Source organism: Parasteatoda tepidariorum, chromosome 1 (genome assembly GCF_043381705.1).
Source record: "Parasteatoda tepidariorum isolate YZ-2023 chromosome 1, CAS_Ptep_4.0, whole genome shotgun sequence".
NCBI classification, from domain to species: Eukaryota; Metazoa; Arthropoda; class Arachnida; order Araneae; family Theridiidae; genus Parasteatoda; species Parasteatoda tepidariorum.
The window spans coordinates 10,455,494-10,476,904 of NC_092204.1; the positions used below are offsets into that span (position 1 = coordinate 10,455,494).

General features: G+C 32.0%; 1 protein-coding gene across 1 annotated transcript; it reads right to left on the reverse strand.

The window, feature by feature from the left end:
* Nucleotides 1-5,331: 5,331 nt before the first annotated feature.
* Nucleotides 5,332-20,961, reverse strand: LOC139425014 (myb-like protein X). The gene is made up of 7 exons (XM_071177745.1): nt 20,874-20,961; nt 19,491-19,547; nt 16,736-16,877; nt 15,822-15,959; nt 14,659-14,846; nt 12,949-13,209; nt 5,332-10,759 (listed from the first exon to the last, which is right to left on the reverse strand). Exons 1-7 carry the CDS (start codon nt 20,876-20,878, stop codon nt 5,332-5,334), a joined length of 6,219 nt encoding a protein of 2,072 aa, XP_071033846.1. The 5' UTR covers nt 20,879-20,961.
* Between the last annotated feature and the right edge of the window lie 450 nt (nt 20,962-21,411).

Consider the following 21,411-nt stretch of genomic DNA (forward strand, 5'->3'; position numbering starts at 1 on the left):
ATAAAAGGAAACATTTGAAGGGATTTGAGCCGGAGTGTGGTATTTATTAATGTTATCTTATGAAATGCTCTTACGGGTCATCCATTTATTTATGAATGGAGTTTCATCACATTGAGCACAGTGTACCACTTCAGTGCATCTTAGAGCATCGTGTTTGGCGACTCCATGCACTGTTGGCTCTCTACAGCATCGGGTGCATACTTTGTCACGATCGTGCGTTCGAGAGCATGCTCTTGTTGAATGGTCAAAATGGGTGCATTTGTAGCAGACACGGGATATATCGATGAATAGCATGATGTTGTAAATCGGGCACCAGATCTTTATTTTCTCAAGTGTATTATGCCCGAGAATTGGCGATCGAAATGGACTGCAGGTGGCGTAGAGCAGAACTCTTTTCCTATGGCAACACTTCACATGCTTTCCCCATTAGCGTGTGGAAAGTCATAGAGGAAGGAAGTATGTTAGTTTCTTTCTTGATTTTCACATAGATTAAAATCTTTTAGCTCGAAAAACTATATGGAACTGAAAACTACATTAAACATAGTTCTAAAGAAAAGTATCATAGAAATTTTAAAAAATATTTTTATTAAATAAAAAGAAAAAATATTAAAAAAAAGGGAAATTATCGTAGTACATTCCTATACAACTGAAAAGAGGAGGAGAGGGAAGGGCGAAGGGCTAAAGGCATGAAACCGGTCTCTCCCCAGATGGCGTATTCGAGTGTTGCGATCACGAATGGTAACGAGGACAGTAGTTTTAGCTAGAGCCCTCGATCTTAATCGCATGCAGAGCCCCCGGACACAGAGATGTTTCGGACCCCTATAACAAGTCATACTCTTTAAAATCGAACTAAAACAACTTCACCTACATAAAATAAAGCATTTTTAAGATATGCAATAATTTTAACAAGTTTAAACACATTTTGATTACTCCAAAAACTCAATGCTCAAAAAATAAAGCATTCTTACACTTTGAATATTTGGAAAAAAAAATAATAAATTTAGATGCTAACCAGTTCTCCTGAAATAATTAAATAATTTTCAAAATCAAGATAGCTAATTAAATAATCAAATTTGAAACACACATAAGGGTATAACAAATTAAAAAAAATAATTAAAAAGGTATGAATTATTCTGTCAAACTATTCTGTAAAACATCTTCCAATGCACATCAGCCGTAACCAGTTTGAAAGTTGCTGTTCCATACTGCCGTGTAATTCGAAACTCTTATAATTCTTACTTTATTTAACTAATTTTAAAAGCTAAACAGAATTGGTGGTGGTCACGCATTTTCAGAGACATTAAGACTTAGCATAAGATTTGCTCACATAAATTTATTTGACATAGATATTTTTTCACGGACGGAATATAATTTAAACATTGTAAAATTACTTATTTATGTTGGTCTAAAGTGAGGCAAATTCACTTAAATAATTAAACTCAACTTTTCTAGTTTTAATTTTTTTTTTATAAAAATTATAAAAAGATTATGATGAAAAAGATTTTTTTTGAAAATTGTTTGGTTTAGTTTAAATCATGCATTAAAATAATGTACTTAGAGTTATGAGACCTTAAAAATTTTTTTTCACTAAATATTTATCTGATTTATTAATACTGTATGAACACTTTTGTATGACACTGACATTAAAACGCCAACACTAACTATTTAATATCAAAAAATTTTTCTTTAACGAAAAAGGCGCAATTCTCCCTCTCCCTCTTTTTTTTTTAATATTAATAAATATTAAGTGTTTGGTATTAAGCCTTCTGGTTTATAATGCTTTAAATGTTTTAAAGAAAATTTAGTATTAACAAAAACATTTGTGCCTTATTGATGTTCAGAACCGAAAAAAATATCCTTTACTCGAATTGACCAAATCCGAATTATCTGATCCTCTCAAAAAGACCAAGAATTCTAACTTCCATTTTTAAATTCATGATTTCAAAATAGAATAAAAGTAAACCAATACACCAGTTTTTAAACTCTTTTCAGTTTTTTTCCGCAATTCGGTACCCCAGCCGATTCTAAGAGGCCAACCAATGGTAGATTCAAGAATTCCCTTGTCTCCTGGGTTTGATTCCAAATTTTAAGGAGACAGAGAGTTCAATCTTGATAATCGTAAGTTTAGGATTGGCTGTTCAACAACAGCTTTAAAAAAAATGAGTAAAAAAAAAAATTATCTCTTTATTACGATCACTGGTTACCCATTGGTCAAATACTTTTTTTCTTTTCTGAATTGACCTCGATAAACGCCACAGCATTTCAAATCATTGCTTGAAAAAACTGTCTCAATTGATGTTTGTCCTCTTGTGGTCGGACTGGTTTTCAAATCCTGCCTACATACTTATTTCAAGCAAGACGACGCAAAATACTTTTCCTTCATCAGTATTCATATTTATATTAAAACCACCGTCAAGACAGTAATTATAAGTCAATAATAAAAAGAATATAGAAATACTTTACATTATTATTATGTAAATACATTGAAGAATGACTACTGGTGAAAATAAAAGAAATAAAACTTATAATAAGCTTATTTTCAAACCAATGCGGTCTAATGAATATTATTATAATTAAAAAAAAAATATATCAAATAACAGTGGTCGTCATAGCAACAATGACGCATACGCACTGTTTATTATTACTCTTGAACATAGTTGAAAAGTGTGATGACGTCCGAATACGGTTCGCAAGCCATCAAACCCAAAATAATACCCATTTTTGCCAATGGGTAATAAATATGAAAATGATAAATGCCAAGCACATTTTCTTTGCACAGATATATCACATGTTCCGATTCAATTTAGATTATCCAGAGTTGGTTGTCATGAGCATTAAATAATTAAAAGAAATTGCTTACATTAAGTTATTTATTTACTTCTCATTTATCGGTATTTTTTTTAATCTGTTTAATTTAGATTATATATTTAAGGTTTTTTTTTTCATTAAAAAGCAATCGTGTAAGATTATTGTAGTATATATTTTAAAATAATGATATCTAATCACCGTCTTATATTTATAATATAATAGTTTTATAATATAATAGTTATGATGTAATAGTTATGATGTAATAGTTATACTATAACTATTGTATTGAAAATAGTTATATATACTTTTTAATAAGTCATATTTACTTTCAATTAAATTTTATGTGAAACTATTCAGTATTAACTCAACGTTTGCAATTAAAATAATAAATACTCAATCACTATTTAAAATTCTAAATCAGCATTAAGATTTAACTTTTCCCACTATTTCTAAAATTAACCGTCTTGGCGATTGTAGTTAGCGCGACAGATCACGATATGGAAATATTCCTAGTGTTCGTACGTATCTGGAAAAAATAAAAAACTATAAAAATTTTTTTTTTTTTTATTAACATTATCACCATTTTTTAAATTTTTTTCTCAGGTGCGTAAATCCACTTTCTGAAGCAAATCTCTATTTGTAACTGATTTTTCTGGAGAATAAAGGTTTGGGGATTACATTAACCATATGATACATTTTTCGAACGGTTCGAAAAATTTATCTGTCCCTTCAGCAAACAAAACCAAGATGTCTACCTTACTTTAGCAAAGTTGAAAACGACTTACTTGTCGATATTGTAAAACAATAAACAGAATAACCCAGGGCTTAAAGGAAACTAGGCGAAATGCTTTTCCACTCAAAGCAAAACCAAAAATTATTGATCAAGGAACCGTTACTTCTTTATGCTTTATTTAGATTGTAGAATAGTTTGACGAGATCTTTGCGTAAGCTTACAGCTCCGTATTTCCATTAACGAGGCTTACGGTGGAAGCTCGGTAAACAGCAGAAAGTTGCAAATAAACTCAGAAACGGTGTGTGTTTTGGTGAGGTTGGAACTTTGTGCGAGGATTGAAAGACATGTTCACGACATCGCTGAAAGCTGGTGCTGAAGAAGAGACAGGAATTGACAGAGATCTTTACGAGCAATGTGGAATGAGGAACATTCCAGGACAGGAACCCAAGTAGCACAGGAGCATTATTAGATACTGGTCGACGGATCGATTGGCCACACCGTCAGGAAACCGATAAAATCAAAGTAAAACAGGTGCAGGACTGGACACTTCAAGAAAATCAAAAGAGGGGTAAAGCTAAAATGACAAGGAGCAGAAATGTTATGAATTGATTAAAGACATCAAACAAAACATGGAAAAAATAAAATAGTTGACCATCAACAGGGTGAGATGATGAGTTACGACAAAAGTGAATATAAAACTACCTACGCAGTGAAGAGGTACAGGAGAAAAAGAGATAATCTTAATTTACAGATGGATTTTAAAATATTAGTTTATTTGCTTGATACGCAAAATTTGAAGTTAAGTAGTCAATATAAAATAAAATTTTTTGTAACTTTCAACTTTACTGTTTCTTTGTTATAAAGCTCCTTTTAAAATTTAAGGAGTTTTTTAGAATTTTATCTATTGAAGATAGATTTATGATTAAGAGAATAATGATCGTTCATATTAAACGATGTTAGGCAATCCTTAACATTTTATAAATAATATCATAAATGTCGAGCTCTATTCTACTATAAAACAAATTAAAAAATTGTAGTAACGTTCTTTTCTCTTATGCGCAAATGCCATGCAAAAATCAGAAGATAATGTTATACAAAAGTAGATTTTATATATTTTTTATTTATCAAAAAGGGAATAGTCAACAAATAATCCATTTATTACTCGGTTTTTCACAAGAAGTTTAATTTGTACAATGTAGCCAAAAAGTTCAATTTCATTCAAAATGATTTCCCGGCAAACTTACCATTGAAACTTGTACAATTTTTAAAATGTCAAAAACGAAATGGCAAAGGGGTATTTTTCCACAAAATAAGTTTTCTTTTCTTACCCGCATAAGCGTATGTATTTAATCTTGTTGTAATAATGAAGAAAAAAACAACTAATTTATGTTTTATCTTTAACTATCTACTTCTTCAAAGTTCTGTTATTAGTATTAAAAAACGAAAATATAAAGTAAAAAAATAAAATTTTTCCATTGTTATAGCTTGTAAAACAGTTTACTTAATCATTTTAAACTATTTTAATACTTTACAATTTTAGAATTAAATAGTTATTCCTTCATTAATATTTCAGGTAAAAAAGGTATTTTTCTTCAAAACGCAATTTAAATTTTTTTCCTTTTACATGGCTAGTTAATTCTTGAAACTTTATCACGGTATGTAATAACAATGATAAACGCTAATATACTACAATATGGCTTTTCTAGAGAAGTTATTTTGAATGTTCCGTGCCATTTTTTTGACTTTTTTGAAAGTGGAGTTTCGAACTTTTTCAACAAATTACTGCAATGTCACAGATCATTCGAAAAATTTTCAATCAATAGAATGTCAATACAATCAGAGCTTGAAGACACTGGCGTAAATACAATGGTCTCCTTTCTCTGTTGGTTGGTTAAATTGTTCAAGTGAGGTGGTTTATTTTGATCTTTTAAAACTTCTTCATTTCCAGACTGTAACAAAGAATTGGAAGAATGTGAATCATTCTTTTCTTTAGATGTGTCATTTAACACAGCAAGCGAATCATTGTCAATCAAATTTTGCCCACCTTTGTAATTCAAACTATATTTCTCTCCGTGCTCAAGAGCTGCATCAGTTTTATGCGTGTTGGTTGATTCAGATTTATTTAAATTCCCAGCACGAACATGAATTTCGATTGAATTGCAACTCCCTCCTAAATCACAGTTAGCAGTTATTTCATATGACGTTGGCTCTTGCTTACTTAAACTCTTGTCATTTTCATGAGTTTTGTATGACTTACAACTCGGATCTAAATTATTCTCAGTGACTATTTCATAAGGTATAGGTTTATTCATACTTTTATACTGTTCATGAAGTTTGTAACTCTGGTCTAAATCACTCTCAATAACTATTTCATTTGGTATTAATGCAAGCTTACTTGAACTCTTATCATTGCCAGGAGTTTGGACTGATTTGCAACTCTGGTCTAAATTACTCTCCATAGCTAATTCATTTGATACTAACACAGACTTATTTGAACTCTTATCATTGCCAGGAGTTTGGACTGACTTGCCACTCTGGTCTAAATCACTCTCCATATCTATTTCATTTGTTACTAACACAGGCTTATCTGAACTCTCATCATCGCCAGGAGTTCGGACTGACTTGGATTTCTGGTTCAAATTATTCTCAGTCGTTATTTTAAACGATGTCGATGCAGGCTTATTTATATTCTTATCACTGACATGAGTTTTGACTGACTTCCAGTCTAAATCATTCTTAACAACAATTTCATCTGAAGTTGAATCATTTTTAAAATTGGAAGTAGATTTATATTTTTTTCGGGAATAATAGTACCTCCTGCGAGGATTCCAGTAATTGGTATAGTGATGAAATCCATCGCACTTAAAATTTGAATTCTTCGCTTTGCTGCTGAGATGCATTTTCTTCATTTTATTTTTCTCATCTAAGAAATGGTTAGAATTTGCGCCATTTTTCTGGCCACCCGTGTCATAATCTTTCTCCTGTTTGTTCTCATGGCTTTTATAAGTTGGAGCACTGTCTAAATGACTTTTTCGAAGACCGGCACAGCTCAAAGGAACTATAGACTCATTCTTTGAAGAAATAGTTCGATCTTTCGCTTTATTCAGAGACATGGGAAACTTTTCTTTATTCTTTTGTTTATTATGTTGGCTTTCAACATCTTCTTTGGAATATTTAAGTGAATCTGATGAAATTTTACCAAATCTCCTTCCATCAATAGATGGTAAAAGGTTTTTAGTTGCAATTTGCAATTCATGTGTACTAGATTGCGTGTATTGTTTAACCGTTTCTAACAAACGAAACTTCTCGTCGGGAGACATGCGTTTGTTCAGTAAATTTGAGTCAGAGGATACCCTTAATGAATAGGGGGTTTTTGAACTTGCCTTTGACTCATTTTGTGAATCCAATGAAATCAAATCGTATTTTTTTATTTCGTTTGAAAGTCTCTTTGGCGTATTTTGAGGTTCATTATTACAAGTATGCGAATATTTTTGAGCGGTTTTTAACAAGCGAGATTTTTCATTGGGTGATATATTTTTCGCTGGCGAACTCGGATCAGTTAGTTTTTTCAAAGAATCAGTTGACGAGTTTCTTGAGTTTGTGCTTGAGGTTTTACGCAAACCTGACGATATCTTGTCGTATTTTCTAACGTCATCAGGTTTAAGTGCACTCTTCAAATCATTTTCGCGAGATGGTGGCAACAAGCGATTTTTCCGGTCAAGTGACGTATTTTTGTTGAGCAAATTCGTTTCAGGCGAGTTAGTCCTCAGTGTATAAAGCGGCACCTTTCTTGGCGATGAATCTCTTTTTGAGAATAAAGAGAACGCATCATGTTTCCTTTTTTCATCAAAAGCTATATGCTTCCTGAATTCATACTCAGCTTTATATGTTTGTGTATGTTCTTGAGCTGTTTTTGATGAAAAATATTTTCCATTTTTCTCTGAAATTGTGTCAGGCAAAGTTTCTAAGGAATCAGAAAACGACTTTCTTGATTTTTTCCTTGGCTTTTTACGTGCATGGGATGAAATCCTGTCATATTTTCGTATTTCATAAGGAAACGACAAATCATTCTCAAGCGATCTCTGCAAATCGCTTTTACGAGCCTGTGTTGCTTTTTGTTCTGTTTTCAATGGACCACCAGGGGACGTATTTCCGTTCCGTAGATGTGAATCAGATGGCATTTTTCGTAGATTAGACGTCACCTTTCTTATATTTGTCCTCGACACTTTTTGTGAATCTAATAACACCACATCAACTGTTTTTATTTCATTAGGAAGTAAATCACTTTTTATTGTATTTTGCAATTCATGCTTACTAATTTGTGAATTTTTTAATAGTGTTTCTGTTTCAAATTTTTTTTTCTCGGGTGAACTATTTTGCTGGTAACATTTTGTTCTAGACAATGCTATTCTAGAATCTCTCTGGGAATAGTGTGGTTTCATGTCAAGTTTACTATTTTCACCAGACGATTCCTGTTCTCTAAAAGTACTATGAGATGTCTGCGTGCATGCTTCTACCAAATTATTATTTTCCCCAGGCAACAAATTTCTTTTGCGCAAATGTGACTTAGTGTCTACTGAGCACGGTGAGGCTTTTCCGGAATCCGCAACTGGAGATTTTTCTGTATTACTCAACTTTTTCTTAACTTTAGGAGATTTTTTCTTTTCAAACTTAATATCAATTTCTGACCTAGTTGCCTCATCGTCACAATGCTGCTGTTTAGGGGATATTGTTTTCATATTTTCGCTACACGCCTTGTGTTTAGCATGCTTTGTTACAAATGAATTCTTGTCGTCGGCAACTAAATGTTTTGAACTTACTTTTTTGTAGTTTTCGTTATCAGGTTCTGGAGGATTCGCATTTATTTCTTGCTTAATGTTCTTGTTTTTGCACTCTGAACAATAATCGGAATCTTCAGTTAAATTATCACGGGTAGAACTTTTGAAGTTTTCGTCTTGAGTAGACATTTCTTTTAAGCTCTTAAGTTCAATTTGGTAGTCCTCAACATTTCGCATAATTGTGTTTTTGGTTCCGGGTTGTTGCACTGGAGAAGAAGGGATTCCTAAAATGTATTTCAAATGATCAGAAGAGGAAGAGAAAGAATGACGAGAAACTTCATCAGAGATATCTTTTCGTGTTTGAGCATTGCTACCGAAGTCACCACTTACATTTTCGTTCATCTTATTCGAACAAACTGAACTAAACAGTTCTTCAACAGAAATCTTTCTGTAGTAGACATTTGGAGCCCTAGGAGGCAGATATGATTCTGACAGAGACTGGATAGGGTTAGAGTGTGTCTCTTTTTTGTACCCATAGTCTAAACACGTATCCGAATTATTGAAGCGAGGTTGAGACATAGGCTGTAATTGATGAGCAGGTGTTATGTTATGGTTAGCGTCTTTTACACTATTATTAAAATTTGTTGCTCGTAATCCTCGTCTATTCTGATCTGAAATGCTTAAGCAAGGCTCTGACTTAGGATATAGGTAACAGATGTTTTTATATGGGGGTAATACTATTTTATAGGGTACTGAAGGTCGAGAAGTTAAATTTGTATTATGCTTAATTAAAGGCATGTTGAAATTTCCACATGGATAAGTACACTTTCCAAATTTCGAAACTGCATTGCGCCTCATATTGGTAAAACCCGCTGTTTCTACATTTTTATAACTAAGATAATTTAGAGGCAAGTCATGAAACGTTTTGGAATGCGTCGGTTTTGAGGTTCGATATCGTTGTCGAAACTCATATGTGTTATTCATGTGGTTATTTTCTAGCTTATTAAATCTTGGCAAATCAAAACTTCGCTTAGAATGTCTAAAACTGCCATTTCGTGGCTGAATTAAAAATGAATCTAATTTTTGGTTAGTTCCTGCCTCTGAGTGGGAATTTTGAGTAGTAATTTTATCAGAGAAGCCGTTTTCGTAGTTACAAATAGATTCCTCTTTATTATTTGGCGGGAAGCCATTTAGGAATTTAATATCGTTTGAATTTAGGGAATTCTTGGGCCAAGGTGGTGAAAAGTTCCTTGCCAGAGACTCATTCAATGACGATTGCTTTTGCTTAGATAAATCATCTTCAATCTCCGATAATTTCACTTCGCTGTCATGAACATCATTTGTTTTTTCAGGAAAAACATCCAATGAATCATTTCTATCACCTAACTGTTTTATCTCTTTTGTATGAGTATCATTCCTTTCTTCAGGAAAAACAAGCATTGAACAATCGCTATTGCATAATTGTTTTTCCTCTTTCATATGATTTTCTGTCGCTTCTTTAGAAGAATTAAGAATGGAACTATTTTCAATGCCGAATCGTTTCTCATCAATTAGAGCACAATCGGTTTCTACGGAAAAAATAGGCATAGAGTTATATACATTGTCCAATTGTTTACTTTCAGCCTTAGACAGTTCACTTGCTTCTTTTGGAGTTGAATTATTTTCACTGTCGAATCGTTCCATTTCTTTGACATGGGGAGTACTTGTTCCTTTAGGAGAAACAAGTCTTGACTTATCCCCACTGTTTAATCGTTTAATTTCATCGACCTGTCTGTCATTTGTTCTTTCAAGAGTAATAACTGTTTCTGGCTCTTGAGCAACAGGAGAAGAATTCTTCAATGAGAACGTTTCTGGCAATCTTTGGGAAGGAAGTGGTGTTCCATTCATTTTAATTAAGTTAACTTCAACTCCCTTCTCGTTTTCTATATTCTGAAGATTGTCTTCCCGTAACTTATGCCCATCTTCCATGTCTTCTTTAAGCAAATCATCAAACCGTCTAACGATATTACACTTTGGAATTTTGCTGGTTTTAGGATCTTCCGATTCCCTACCAGACGAGTTCTGCTTGAGGAGTTCTTTCGTCAAAGAATTGATTATCTGTTTCTCAGGAGAAACTGTGAATATGTTTTGGAACTCTTCGAAATAATCACTGGCGGATAATTCTAGATAATCGTCTCGCGATGAGCAGATGTCCTCCGATTCCGGAGACGGTATTGGCAGAGCTGCTTTTGGCGAAACGAGGACTGTGATGCCGTCTTCGTCATCGGATGATTGCGAAGCTGGCGAAATGTTCGAGGGGTCGGCTGCGCTCATCGTTGGCTCATCCAAAACGAGCAGTGAACCGCGAGCAGCCATCATGTCTCTTTTCAACTGCCTTTCATGCCTAATGTGCACATCTCTCAACATATCCACAATTTTTTGCTGTTCTTCGAAACAAAACCTAATAAAATAAATCAAATAATTATTGTCGACCTTAGGCCCAACCGTTAGGAAGTATTGGTTCGCAACTATCACTATTAATATATTTTTGAACTCTTTTTCGATTATCAAATAATTAATCGTAAAAATGTATTTATTAAAGATTGAAAATTATTTAGGTAAGCAATAAATAAAAAAACTTATCAAATTTTGACGAATTATTATCGAGGCATGCAAACTTAGGTGCCACTGGATTTGAATGGAAATTGATGAAGGTTTCTAATTACTTAGAATATTTAACCTTGATAAAATACTCATTAAGAACACATTTTTGACATGGAATTAAATTGGTATTAATACATTCGTTCATCTGTAATAATTCGTCGCAATATTAACTTTGCTCTCCCTAGTACATTATTTTGCTTAACTATAATTTATCTTATGAAAGAGATTCGATAAAAATATATCAAGTGCAGTTGCAAAACACGTAATGTAATATTTTTAAATAAGATAGATATACTTTAAAATGCCATTAAAACCTAAATAAAAAAGCAATGCGTAGAAAAACAATTTATTTATTAAAAGTTACAGCATATCTATGTAAACACCTATGTATTATCCTTCCTTACTCAAATTTTCTAAAGTCATTTGCAATTTTTTTAAGACTTAAATCGGAAAAATTTCCGCTAGAAATATTTTTAATAATATTTAATATAGCCAAAAAGNACTGACATGTAAACTATGAGTGCATGAAAGCGAATTTACAGATTAGATAGTACTCATTAATTTCTAATTCCGCATCTTTTTGGGTTCCCAAACGGGTATAAAAATATAAAAGATCCTATAAGATTTCAAACTGACATGTAAACTATGAGTGCATGACAGCGAATTTACAGATTAGATAGTACTCATTAATTTCTAATTCCGCATCTTTTTGGGGTCCCAAACGGGTATAAAAATATAAAAGATCCTATAAGATTTCAAACTGACATGTAAACTATGAGTGCATGAAAGCGAATTTACAGATTAGATAGTACTCATTAATTTCTAATTCCGCATCTTTTTGGGTTAAAAACGGGTATAAAAATATAAAAGATCCTATAATAATAATTTTGTTATTGGTCACTCAGGAAATAAATTGAATACTAATTCTTATGTGCCAAATTAATTATCAAACTATCAATTTTGTGTTAATTATTTGAGTAATAGGAAGGTTGGGTTTACATGGCTCAAGCAGTTCATGAGTTTTTTTTCTCGTTTAAAATATGCACGCGAAAATTATTTTTTTAAAAACTTTCTTATAAAAGACTTTTAAATTTTGTTTACTTAATAAGTTTCGTACTGTTTAATTTGTTTGCTTAGTCCATTTGAGTCCTATCGTCCTTTAAAAAGGACGGTCCCTTTATCAGAAAAGAGAAAAAGCTACAACACAAGTGTTTTATTATTAGGATTTATTTTGCTAAAACAAGGCAGTTCAGCATATCATAATATATTTTATTTTATAATCATCGCTGAACAGCCGATCCAATTTAGAGTTAACGACAACTAATGTTCAGCTCCAAAGTCTTGTAATTTTGAGCTTCATCCATAAGCAGAGGGAACTCCTGGATCAAGTATTGGAGGACTCTTTGATGGAACTAATCCGCATTTGCGTTACATGGTGAAGAAAACCACGAAAACCTCCACGGTTAGTCTGATGGCAAGTCAATTAAAAGGGGACTCTGACATATGATACGTCTACACTGAGAATCTTTTACGTCAACACTGTGGTCGGTGTAAGCCGGTTGCGAAATTCGTACCGTTGGGATTCGACCCCAGATCACCTCATTAGAAAGCGAGCGTTCTATCCCCTGAGCCACCACGGCTCAATCATAATGAGCTAATAACATATATAATTATGTTTAGATCTAAAGTTGAACCACTGGAACTTTCCTACTGAGCAGTTTTGCATGTCCCACTGAGCGCTCGGTACCATTGTGGTAAGGTCCCTAAGACCAAAAAAATTTTTTTAGGGTCAACGTAATTCGTATTTCTTTATTATTTATGAAATATTTTGAGCTTATTACTCCAACGGTAAAATAACAATCAATAAGTGTAACGTAACTCGCATTATCCGCTTCTTGAATCAATATTTTCGCGTATTAAGTCATACAAAAGTGTAACGTTTATGCAATATATTCTCTATTTTGTGATGCATATAAAATCTCTTACCACGAATCGTATATTTCGTTTATATTTGAAGCTGTAGCTAGAATCGACGTCTGAGAGCTATCTAAACTTGCACATTTTTCCTCTTTTAACGCCTTATTTTCCATAGCCGTCGCTGTGGGTGGTATCTCAGTCTTCATGTACGACGCATTAAGATTCGGTTCCACTTTTTCAGCATGTGAACTGAATTTGCTTTTTCTATTTGTGGAGAAGTCACATTTATTAGCTTCAATTTTATCCTTTCGATGCTCATACGTTTCCATTCTATTAAAAAAAAAAGAAAAAGAGATGTGTGGGAATAATCGTTATCGACAATGTCAGCATGCATCTATGAAAAGGGTAAATAAAAGGTTGCCAAATGCATAGCCAAAACAGTTAAATGGCTATAACTTTACTAAAAATTAAAATAAAAATCTCATAAATGCGATTAACTTTAATTCTTATGATATAAAGTTATGAATAATTTTAAAAGGTAACAAAAGTTTTTGCATTATATACGTTATCCATAACTGTTAGTAGTTTGCTAAACCATTTTTTATAACTTTAAATTATAATAAAATCATAATTATTATAAAATCATAATTATTATAAAATCATACAAGCTAAATTATGATAAAATGATAATTATGATAAAATCGTAATTATAAAATTTATTAATAAGTTTTAATTTGCAACATTATGGGTGTTATTCATGAATGCTAATATTTTTAAGCAATTTTTATAACCGTTAGAAAGCTCATAAAATCATAATAAAAATTTATGAATTATTTTCAAGGAATGCAAAGCATTTTAATGCTACGTTTATAATTAATCATACTTAGCTAAGCCTATTTTTATCACTTTTTGCAGATTCACAATTATGATGAAATATTGTAAGCAATTTTCAAGAAAAACAAAGGTTTTGTTACATATTATACACGGCTCAAAATTATTAATAGTTTCTTAAACCCTTAAAGTTGCTTTTTTGAAAGTTCATAATTATGAAAAAAGATATATAATTTCTAAGAGATACAGACATCAGAAACACCCGTTAATAGCTTTCTAGGCTATTTTTATAGCCTTTTGAAAAAGCTAAGTTTTCAATTTCTTAATTTGCTATTGGTTTTTATTTTTATCTTCTTTATGAGGCTCATAATTTTCAAAACGAAGTTTTGAATCATTCCAAATTGGAACAAAATTCCTTTTATAAAGTTATCAATTTATTTATTTGACGTGCCTATTTATTATCTGTGAAAAAAATTAATAATTTTCAATCGAAACAAAATTCATTTATTGATGTTTTTGATTTAGTAGTCTGTTATGAGTATTTTTTATACAGTTTTTTTAAGCATATAATTATTAAAAAAAATATAGTTAATTTTTAAGGGGAACAATTTTTTTTTACTGAAGTCATTAATTTATTATTAATTTCATATGCTTTTTGTTTTTTTTTAAATTTTATTTTGGAGGATCATAGCCATAAAATAAGTCATGAATAATTTTCAACTGCAATAAAATTCCTTCACCAAAACTTTTAATTAAAATAGCTATCTTTAATCTTCTTTTTGAGGCTCGTAGTTAAAAAATAAAATCAATCAATAATTTTAAAAGGGAACAAAATTCCTGCACTGAATTTATTAATATTAATTAGTTTTTAATAAATTATGAATAAAATTCAATAGGAGTTATTTTATTCCATTTGTTATTAATTTCCTAAGCCTATTCTTATCATACCTTTCGGACGCATAATTTTTGACGGATTCTCGTTTCTGGTAGAAATTCTCGTAACTTTCTTGACTGGAGCTTCTAAAAGCGTTATCTCTGTTCATCTTGTATCTGTAACTTGACGTGTTTCTGCTCCAGGTCGACAGGTGTCTTCTTTCGGTAGAATTAGATAAAATGTCATTATGTGAGCGGTCCAACTGATAAAAAAAAGAAGAGAAATATAATGTTTATATTTAACGATTACTTATACAACTATTTTTAATTTATGAAAGAATTGGGGGGGGGGAGGTTTTTTTTTCTGGGTTGAAAGTGAAAAAAGACGAAAATGAAAGAAGTTGGGGAATTGAAAGAATCGAAGTCAATTACGAAGTTGATCGAAGTTAATTACGGAAGTGACGCACCGTTATTTTCATTCTAAGTATGACAGGAATTTTGCTTCTCATTTGTTGTTGGAAAACGTCGTTTTTTTTTTAAAAAAGTTATTTTTTAAATTTCTATTTTTTTGGCATTTCTGTCTGTTATTTCATTTATATGAGAAAGTGGCCAAAGTTTTAATTTGCAATGAAATGGAGATATGAATCGTGCTTGCAATAAACAACAATAATTGATATTGTTCTCACGCACGTTTTCACTCTAACTGGTCAGAAACTGTTCAAAAATTTGATTGACGATACATTATTTTTGGCGATAAAATCTTAATAGCTTCTGATTGTAGTGGTCAGGAAATAATTTGAAATTGCATTATTCTCTGAAGAGCTCCTATTAAAGTTCGAGTGCTCTTACCATACCAGAAAAAGTCGAAATTTCGACTGACGATTTTTTTTTTGCAATAATATCGTGAAGAATTCTTCCTGTTGAGATCTTGAAGCAATTGAAGCTGGCATTTTCATTAGATATAGGGCTCTAATAAAAATTTGAAAGCTCTATTATGTCGAAAAAAAGAGTTAAAATAATTATTGAAAGAATCTATTTATATACACACAAAAATTTGGTAAAAAATGGTTAAAATCTGCTTTAAGGGTGGTCATTATGAAAAACCACCTGTATAGACATTTTTGCATGAAAAATAATTTGACTACTTTTTAACACATACTTTACGGCTTGTAAGAGAAGTTACATGAAGCGTGATAATGTTTAGATATGTAGACTATAAAAATCCAAAATGATATTACCTTAAAGTTATCATCTAATCTTCGGGCAAATCTACGGAAAGAAAACTTATCTGGTGCAAGTGTTCTCAACTCTCTTCTGGCATCAACTCTCGGGGGTGAATACAAATATTCGTACTGTTGCGTTGTTAAATTGGGAAACTGTTCGAAATAAATACACAAATGAAATTGTAACCTTTAAGTAAAAAGCTGCTCGCAATATTAAATACACACTTTAAATTTATATGGGCTTTATAATTGGTGAGCAATAAAATCAGGCATTACAAATAAAAGCAAGCACTGACTCTTTTACTTTGTCTTGTCATTTACTCTTTTACTTTCGTAAGATTTAAGAGACTTTTATACTCAATGTTGCATCAGATAACGCGGGTAAAAAATAAATAAATGTATAAACCAAATAAGAGTGGTTACGATTTTTAGAATGCATGACAAAAATACGGAAATACAGTAAAAAGAACAATAATATATATATATTCAGGTAACATAATAATCTATACACTTGGCAAAAATAAACAAAATAAACTTTTTTGGTATGATGATGATAAAACATCATGATGGCAATTTTACAGTGAAGAAAAGTTTCGTTTTCTGGAAATTTATTATTAACTTTTACTTTCGTAAGATTTATGAGACTTTTATACTCAATGTTGCATCAGATAACGCTGGTAAAAAATAAATAAATGTATAAACCAAATAAGAGTAGTTACCATTTTTAGAATGCGTGACAAAAATACGGAAATACAGTAAAAAGAATAATAATATATATATATATATTCAGGTAACATAATAATCTATACACTTGGGAAAAAGTAAACAAAATAAACTTTTTTGGTATGATGGTGATAAAACATCACGATGGCAATGTCACAGTGAAGAAAAGTTTCGTTTTCTGGAAATTTATAAATAATTTTAATTACCAGCCAGTATGACGGATATTTGCAGTTCTTTCCGTAATTATCATATTGCCCGCCAGAGTACATTTCTTGTCTGCAATCCATGGGAAATTGAAGCATCGGATAGAAAACAGAGTTTCCTTGGGACATAAACCATCGATGATAGCTGAAAGAATAATGTGTTCACAGATTATTCACGCTCTGCATTTGAAATTAGTACAATTTATTAAAAAAAAAACTCTGTGATGGCACACTGGTTAAAGTCACTGAGGTGACACGGTGAATGATTGGGGCTCAATAATCAGTGGCGGCTTGAAGTCGCCCACTAGGCAATTTTGCTTTATTTTATAACTGTCGTTGATCAGCCGACCCAAGTTTTGGGTTTACGACAACCAATGTTCAATTCCGTAGTCTTGTAATTTTGATCCCAATCCAGAAGACAAGGGAATCTCTGGATCAAATATTGGGAGAAATTTGCCTTAGTGGATTATTTTTTGATGGAACTAACCCACATTTACTTTACACGGGGGAAAAATCCATGAAAACAGCCCATGGTTAGCTTGACAGTAAGGGGATTCTAACCCATGATCCGTCTTCTCATTCTCACTGAGGATATTTTACGTTAGCACTGTGGTCGGTGCAAGCCAGATAAGGAATTCATTTCGACCAGCCATCGCTGGGATTCGAACCCGGTTCTCCTCATTGGAAGGTGAACGCTCTATCCCCTGAGCCATCACGATTTCCGCATAAGCTAAATTTTATAAGAGGAAAACATTTGTGTGAAGGAAAACGTGAAGTTGTCTAACTCATAAGCTAAATCTTACAAGAAGAAAACTTTTGTGTAAAGTGAAGGTAAATATTTCATTCTTATCCGACTTTATTCTGAGATTTCTGGAAGCCAAACTTAGCCTAAGTTTCCAGAAGAAAAATAAATCTTGTAGTCTCATCATTGTTTGTTTTATTGTCTCGCTTAAAAAATAAAAACTGTTAAAATATAAAGAACAATACATGCTGTATATATGTTATAGAATTATAAGAAAGACATTATGCAGAGGACGAGACATTTCAAAGTAAAAAAAATTCATAAAAAAATTTGATCGCTTTATTACGATCACTGGTCACTCATTGGTCAATTGCTTTTTCTTTCTGGATGGACTCCGATAAACGCCACAACATTTCAAATCATGGGTTGCAAAAACTGTCTCAATGGATGTTTGTCGTCGGATTGGTTTTCATATCCTGCCTATGTATACGTGTTTCAAGACGTCACAAAACACTTTTCCTTCTTCAGTATTCATATTTATATCAAAAATCACCGTCAAGACAGTAATTACACGAAAATAATATAAAAAGACTTTAAATTATCATTACGTTGTTGTTGTTGTTTCTCATCCTCTAATCGCCTGACGAAGTCAGACAAGATCCAGTAGGTNTATGCGTGTTTCAAGACCTTACAAAATACTTTTTCTTCCTCAGTATTCATATTTATATTAAAATCACCGTCAAGACAGTAATTACACGAAAATAGTATAAAAAGACTTTAAATTATCATTACGTTGTTGTTGTTGTTTCTCATCCTCTAATCGTCTGACGAAGTCAGACAAGATCCAGTAGGTTGTTGACCCTCAAAAAGTCGATTACAAGAAGTGGAGAAGCATATAAGTCCTCCTTGGAAATGCCCAAGCAGTCGAGGGTATGTTCAGCTGAGGCCTGCTGGGCTCCAGATTTAGAGCAGACTGCATAAGTCTTTCTTCCTTTAAAGTACGAGAGACTGTTCGTGTGTCCGCTTGCCAGTCTGGAAATAGCTGTTTGAGATGCTCTATCACCTATTCAGGGGTCCCCAACCCTATGCCCGCGGGCACCATGGCGCCCTTCGATCGGTTTAGGAGCGCCCGCTGCTTGTGCCCAACGAAAAAATACTTCAGTTTTTCATTTTCCCATAAAATGTTATGCAATATTTGTTGCTTTTTCAATATGGATGATAAACACAACCAAAATAGAAATCGCCATCCCCACAGATATAAGCACAAAGCAAAATATAGCTGACCACTCGCGAATCGCATATATGAAGTCGTACTTTGTATGTTTTGCAAACAATTTCTTAATAATTTATTTTACTCAAGGATATCAATACTAATTATATTCATATGTTAAAATAATTTTTAAAATTAAAATTTTTGTGCAATATATGCAGTATGTATGCAATATATCCTATGTCTACCAACTATAAATTTATCTTGAAAAAATAAATGGTGCCCGCCATTCGACCGATATTCTGGTATTTGCTCTTAGGTACAAAAAGGTTGGGGACCCCTGACCTATATGAACAAGTGAAGAGTCCGCTTCCTTGGCCGCATACCAATGATGAGAAGGGGGGATCCTTTTTGATAGATGGCCTTTGATTTTGGACTGATACTCTGAAAAGGTAAGGGCTGAGGACGAAGATGTTAAATGGCCCTCCTTGGTCAAGCGATCCACTTGCTCATTTCCATTACGTAAATAGATTAAGAATGAACTGATGGTGAAAATAAAAAGAAAAAAATAATTCTAAAAAAATTATCAAACAGCAGCTGTCGCCATAGCAACGCATGCAATGACGCACTGTTACTCTTGAACACAGTTGAAAAGTGTGATGACGTGCAAGTAAAGTGCGCGCGCCATAAAACCCAAAACAAGACCCATTTTACCAATGAGTTAAAAAACTTAACATTAGAATCGGAGAACATTTTTGAAAGACGAAGTATTGCTTCCTTAACGATCTAAGAAAATGACCACATACTGTGCTTGCTCCATTTCTTCTAACATATAATCAAACTGATTCCGAGACATCTTATTTCTAAACAGAATGAAAAAAAAAATTATTTCTATGAGTTTATATCTAACAATTCTAAGTAATAATAGTTTTACTTAATAAATGATCCATTTCACAGTAAATATTTAAATTTCAAACTGGTTCTTTTCGCATTTGGAACGATTATATTTCAGGCATATTTAGACATTTACGAAGTATATTGTTAGACTAATGCATTAGTTAATTCCATGCTTTGTGTGAGGGGATAAAACCTTAAAAGGGGATACCTGCAAGTGACGTAGTGTGGGTATCTCGATTCTGATTGGTTGTTGAGACGTGGCATTTGCTTACGTCAGCAACTGTTCTTTCAATTCCATTTAGAGTAAGCCAAGCCCGTCAAGTATCAATTCTCTTAAGTGACGCATTCTATATTCTTACACAAAGATTTCCATTCTTTCAATATATCTCCTTTTGACGTAGCGTCTAAAGAATGAGTTGACGGTGATTGTTCTTAATCCATCTCAATTTTGGAATAATTGTTTCAACACTTTGGTCTCTGCATGAAAAATTATTTCACCCTTTAAAGGTGCAGGAGATTTTTGTTGTACTGAGTAACAATAAAAAAATACATAATTTAATACTAATAAATATTGTACTTAGCTTACATTTGCAGTAATCGCATTCTAAATGGAAATACTGAATTAAGTTCGTTTAGTTCTAGTTAGCTTAGTTTTAATTTGTGCAACGAAAACTGTTAGAAATTATAATTTTACCGCTTTGCGGTTTAACAATATAGCCGAAAATAGAAAAATGTATACATTTCACGGATTTAATAAAGTCATAAATATAGTTAAGATTGCCCTATAACTATTGAAAAACTATAACTATTTTGTGCTATTGAAAAATAAAAAAGCGGCCTAATAGATTTGCAGAAAAGCCATACAAAATCAGTGTCTTTAAGTGAAATTCTATAGAAACTTCTATAAAAACTCAAGTTCAATAAAAACTTCTTCCTTACGATAATGAAAGATTTCTTTCTTAAGACAATGAAATATTCATAATGTTTTTATCATGTAAGAAAATTCATTTACATTATATTCTGTTACTGAAATCTCGAATATTATTTTACGAAACTACTTTCAAAGCTAAAGGTGTGAATATATTAGAATTAATACGCTTTGAAAACAAAATATACTTTTTTAAAAAAATCCATTTTATTATAATTTATTTTAAATCTGTGTATATGATACTGCAGCGATCGATTTCAAATTCTAAGATTTGATTCTTGATAAGTTTTCAGCCACCAGAATAATAGCTTTATCAATTTTAATGCAATGAAACAAGAATTTAATTAATGCTAAAATAACTTACGACATTTTTAAAGAAAAGTGATGCTCTCATTTTTCTTCATGAAAAAAGGAATTCCAAGTTAAAATTTTACATCATAACTTCAGAAGAATTATATTGTAGAAAAACAAAAATGATTGAAAATATTCATATTTACGCACAAACGGCCAACATAAACTTTCAAATCTCATTAGTGTTTGTTTTGTTTGATATTAAGTTTAAATCATCGCGTCGTATAGGTGTGAAACATACTAGTTTTTATGCATAATTATGCAAGCTTTCAAAACTGTTAATATGTGCTTGGTTGTTTTTATCCATTAGCATAAGATGATAACACGCATAGCAACACGCGGAACCCACAAAACTATACACAATTATAGAGAGAGTTAAGACACTTAAAAAATGTAGTTCAGCAAAAACAGATTAGGTCAAACTAACAATTAATAATTTGCAATCATGGTTGCAGGCAATCATAACTACCGATTATAATTTTAATTGGAAATGTAAACTATCATAATTTACCATTACAATAGCCAGAGGCAAGAGAAGGATTTATAAGCCC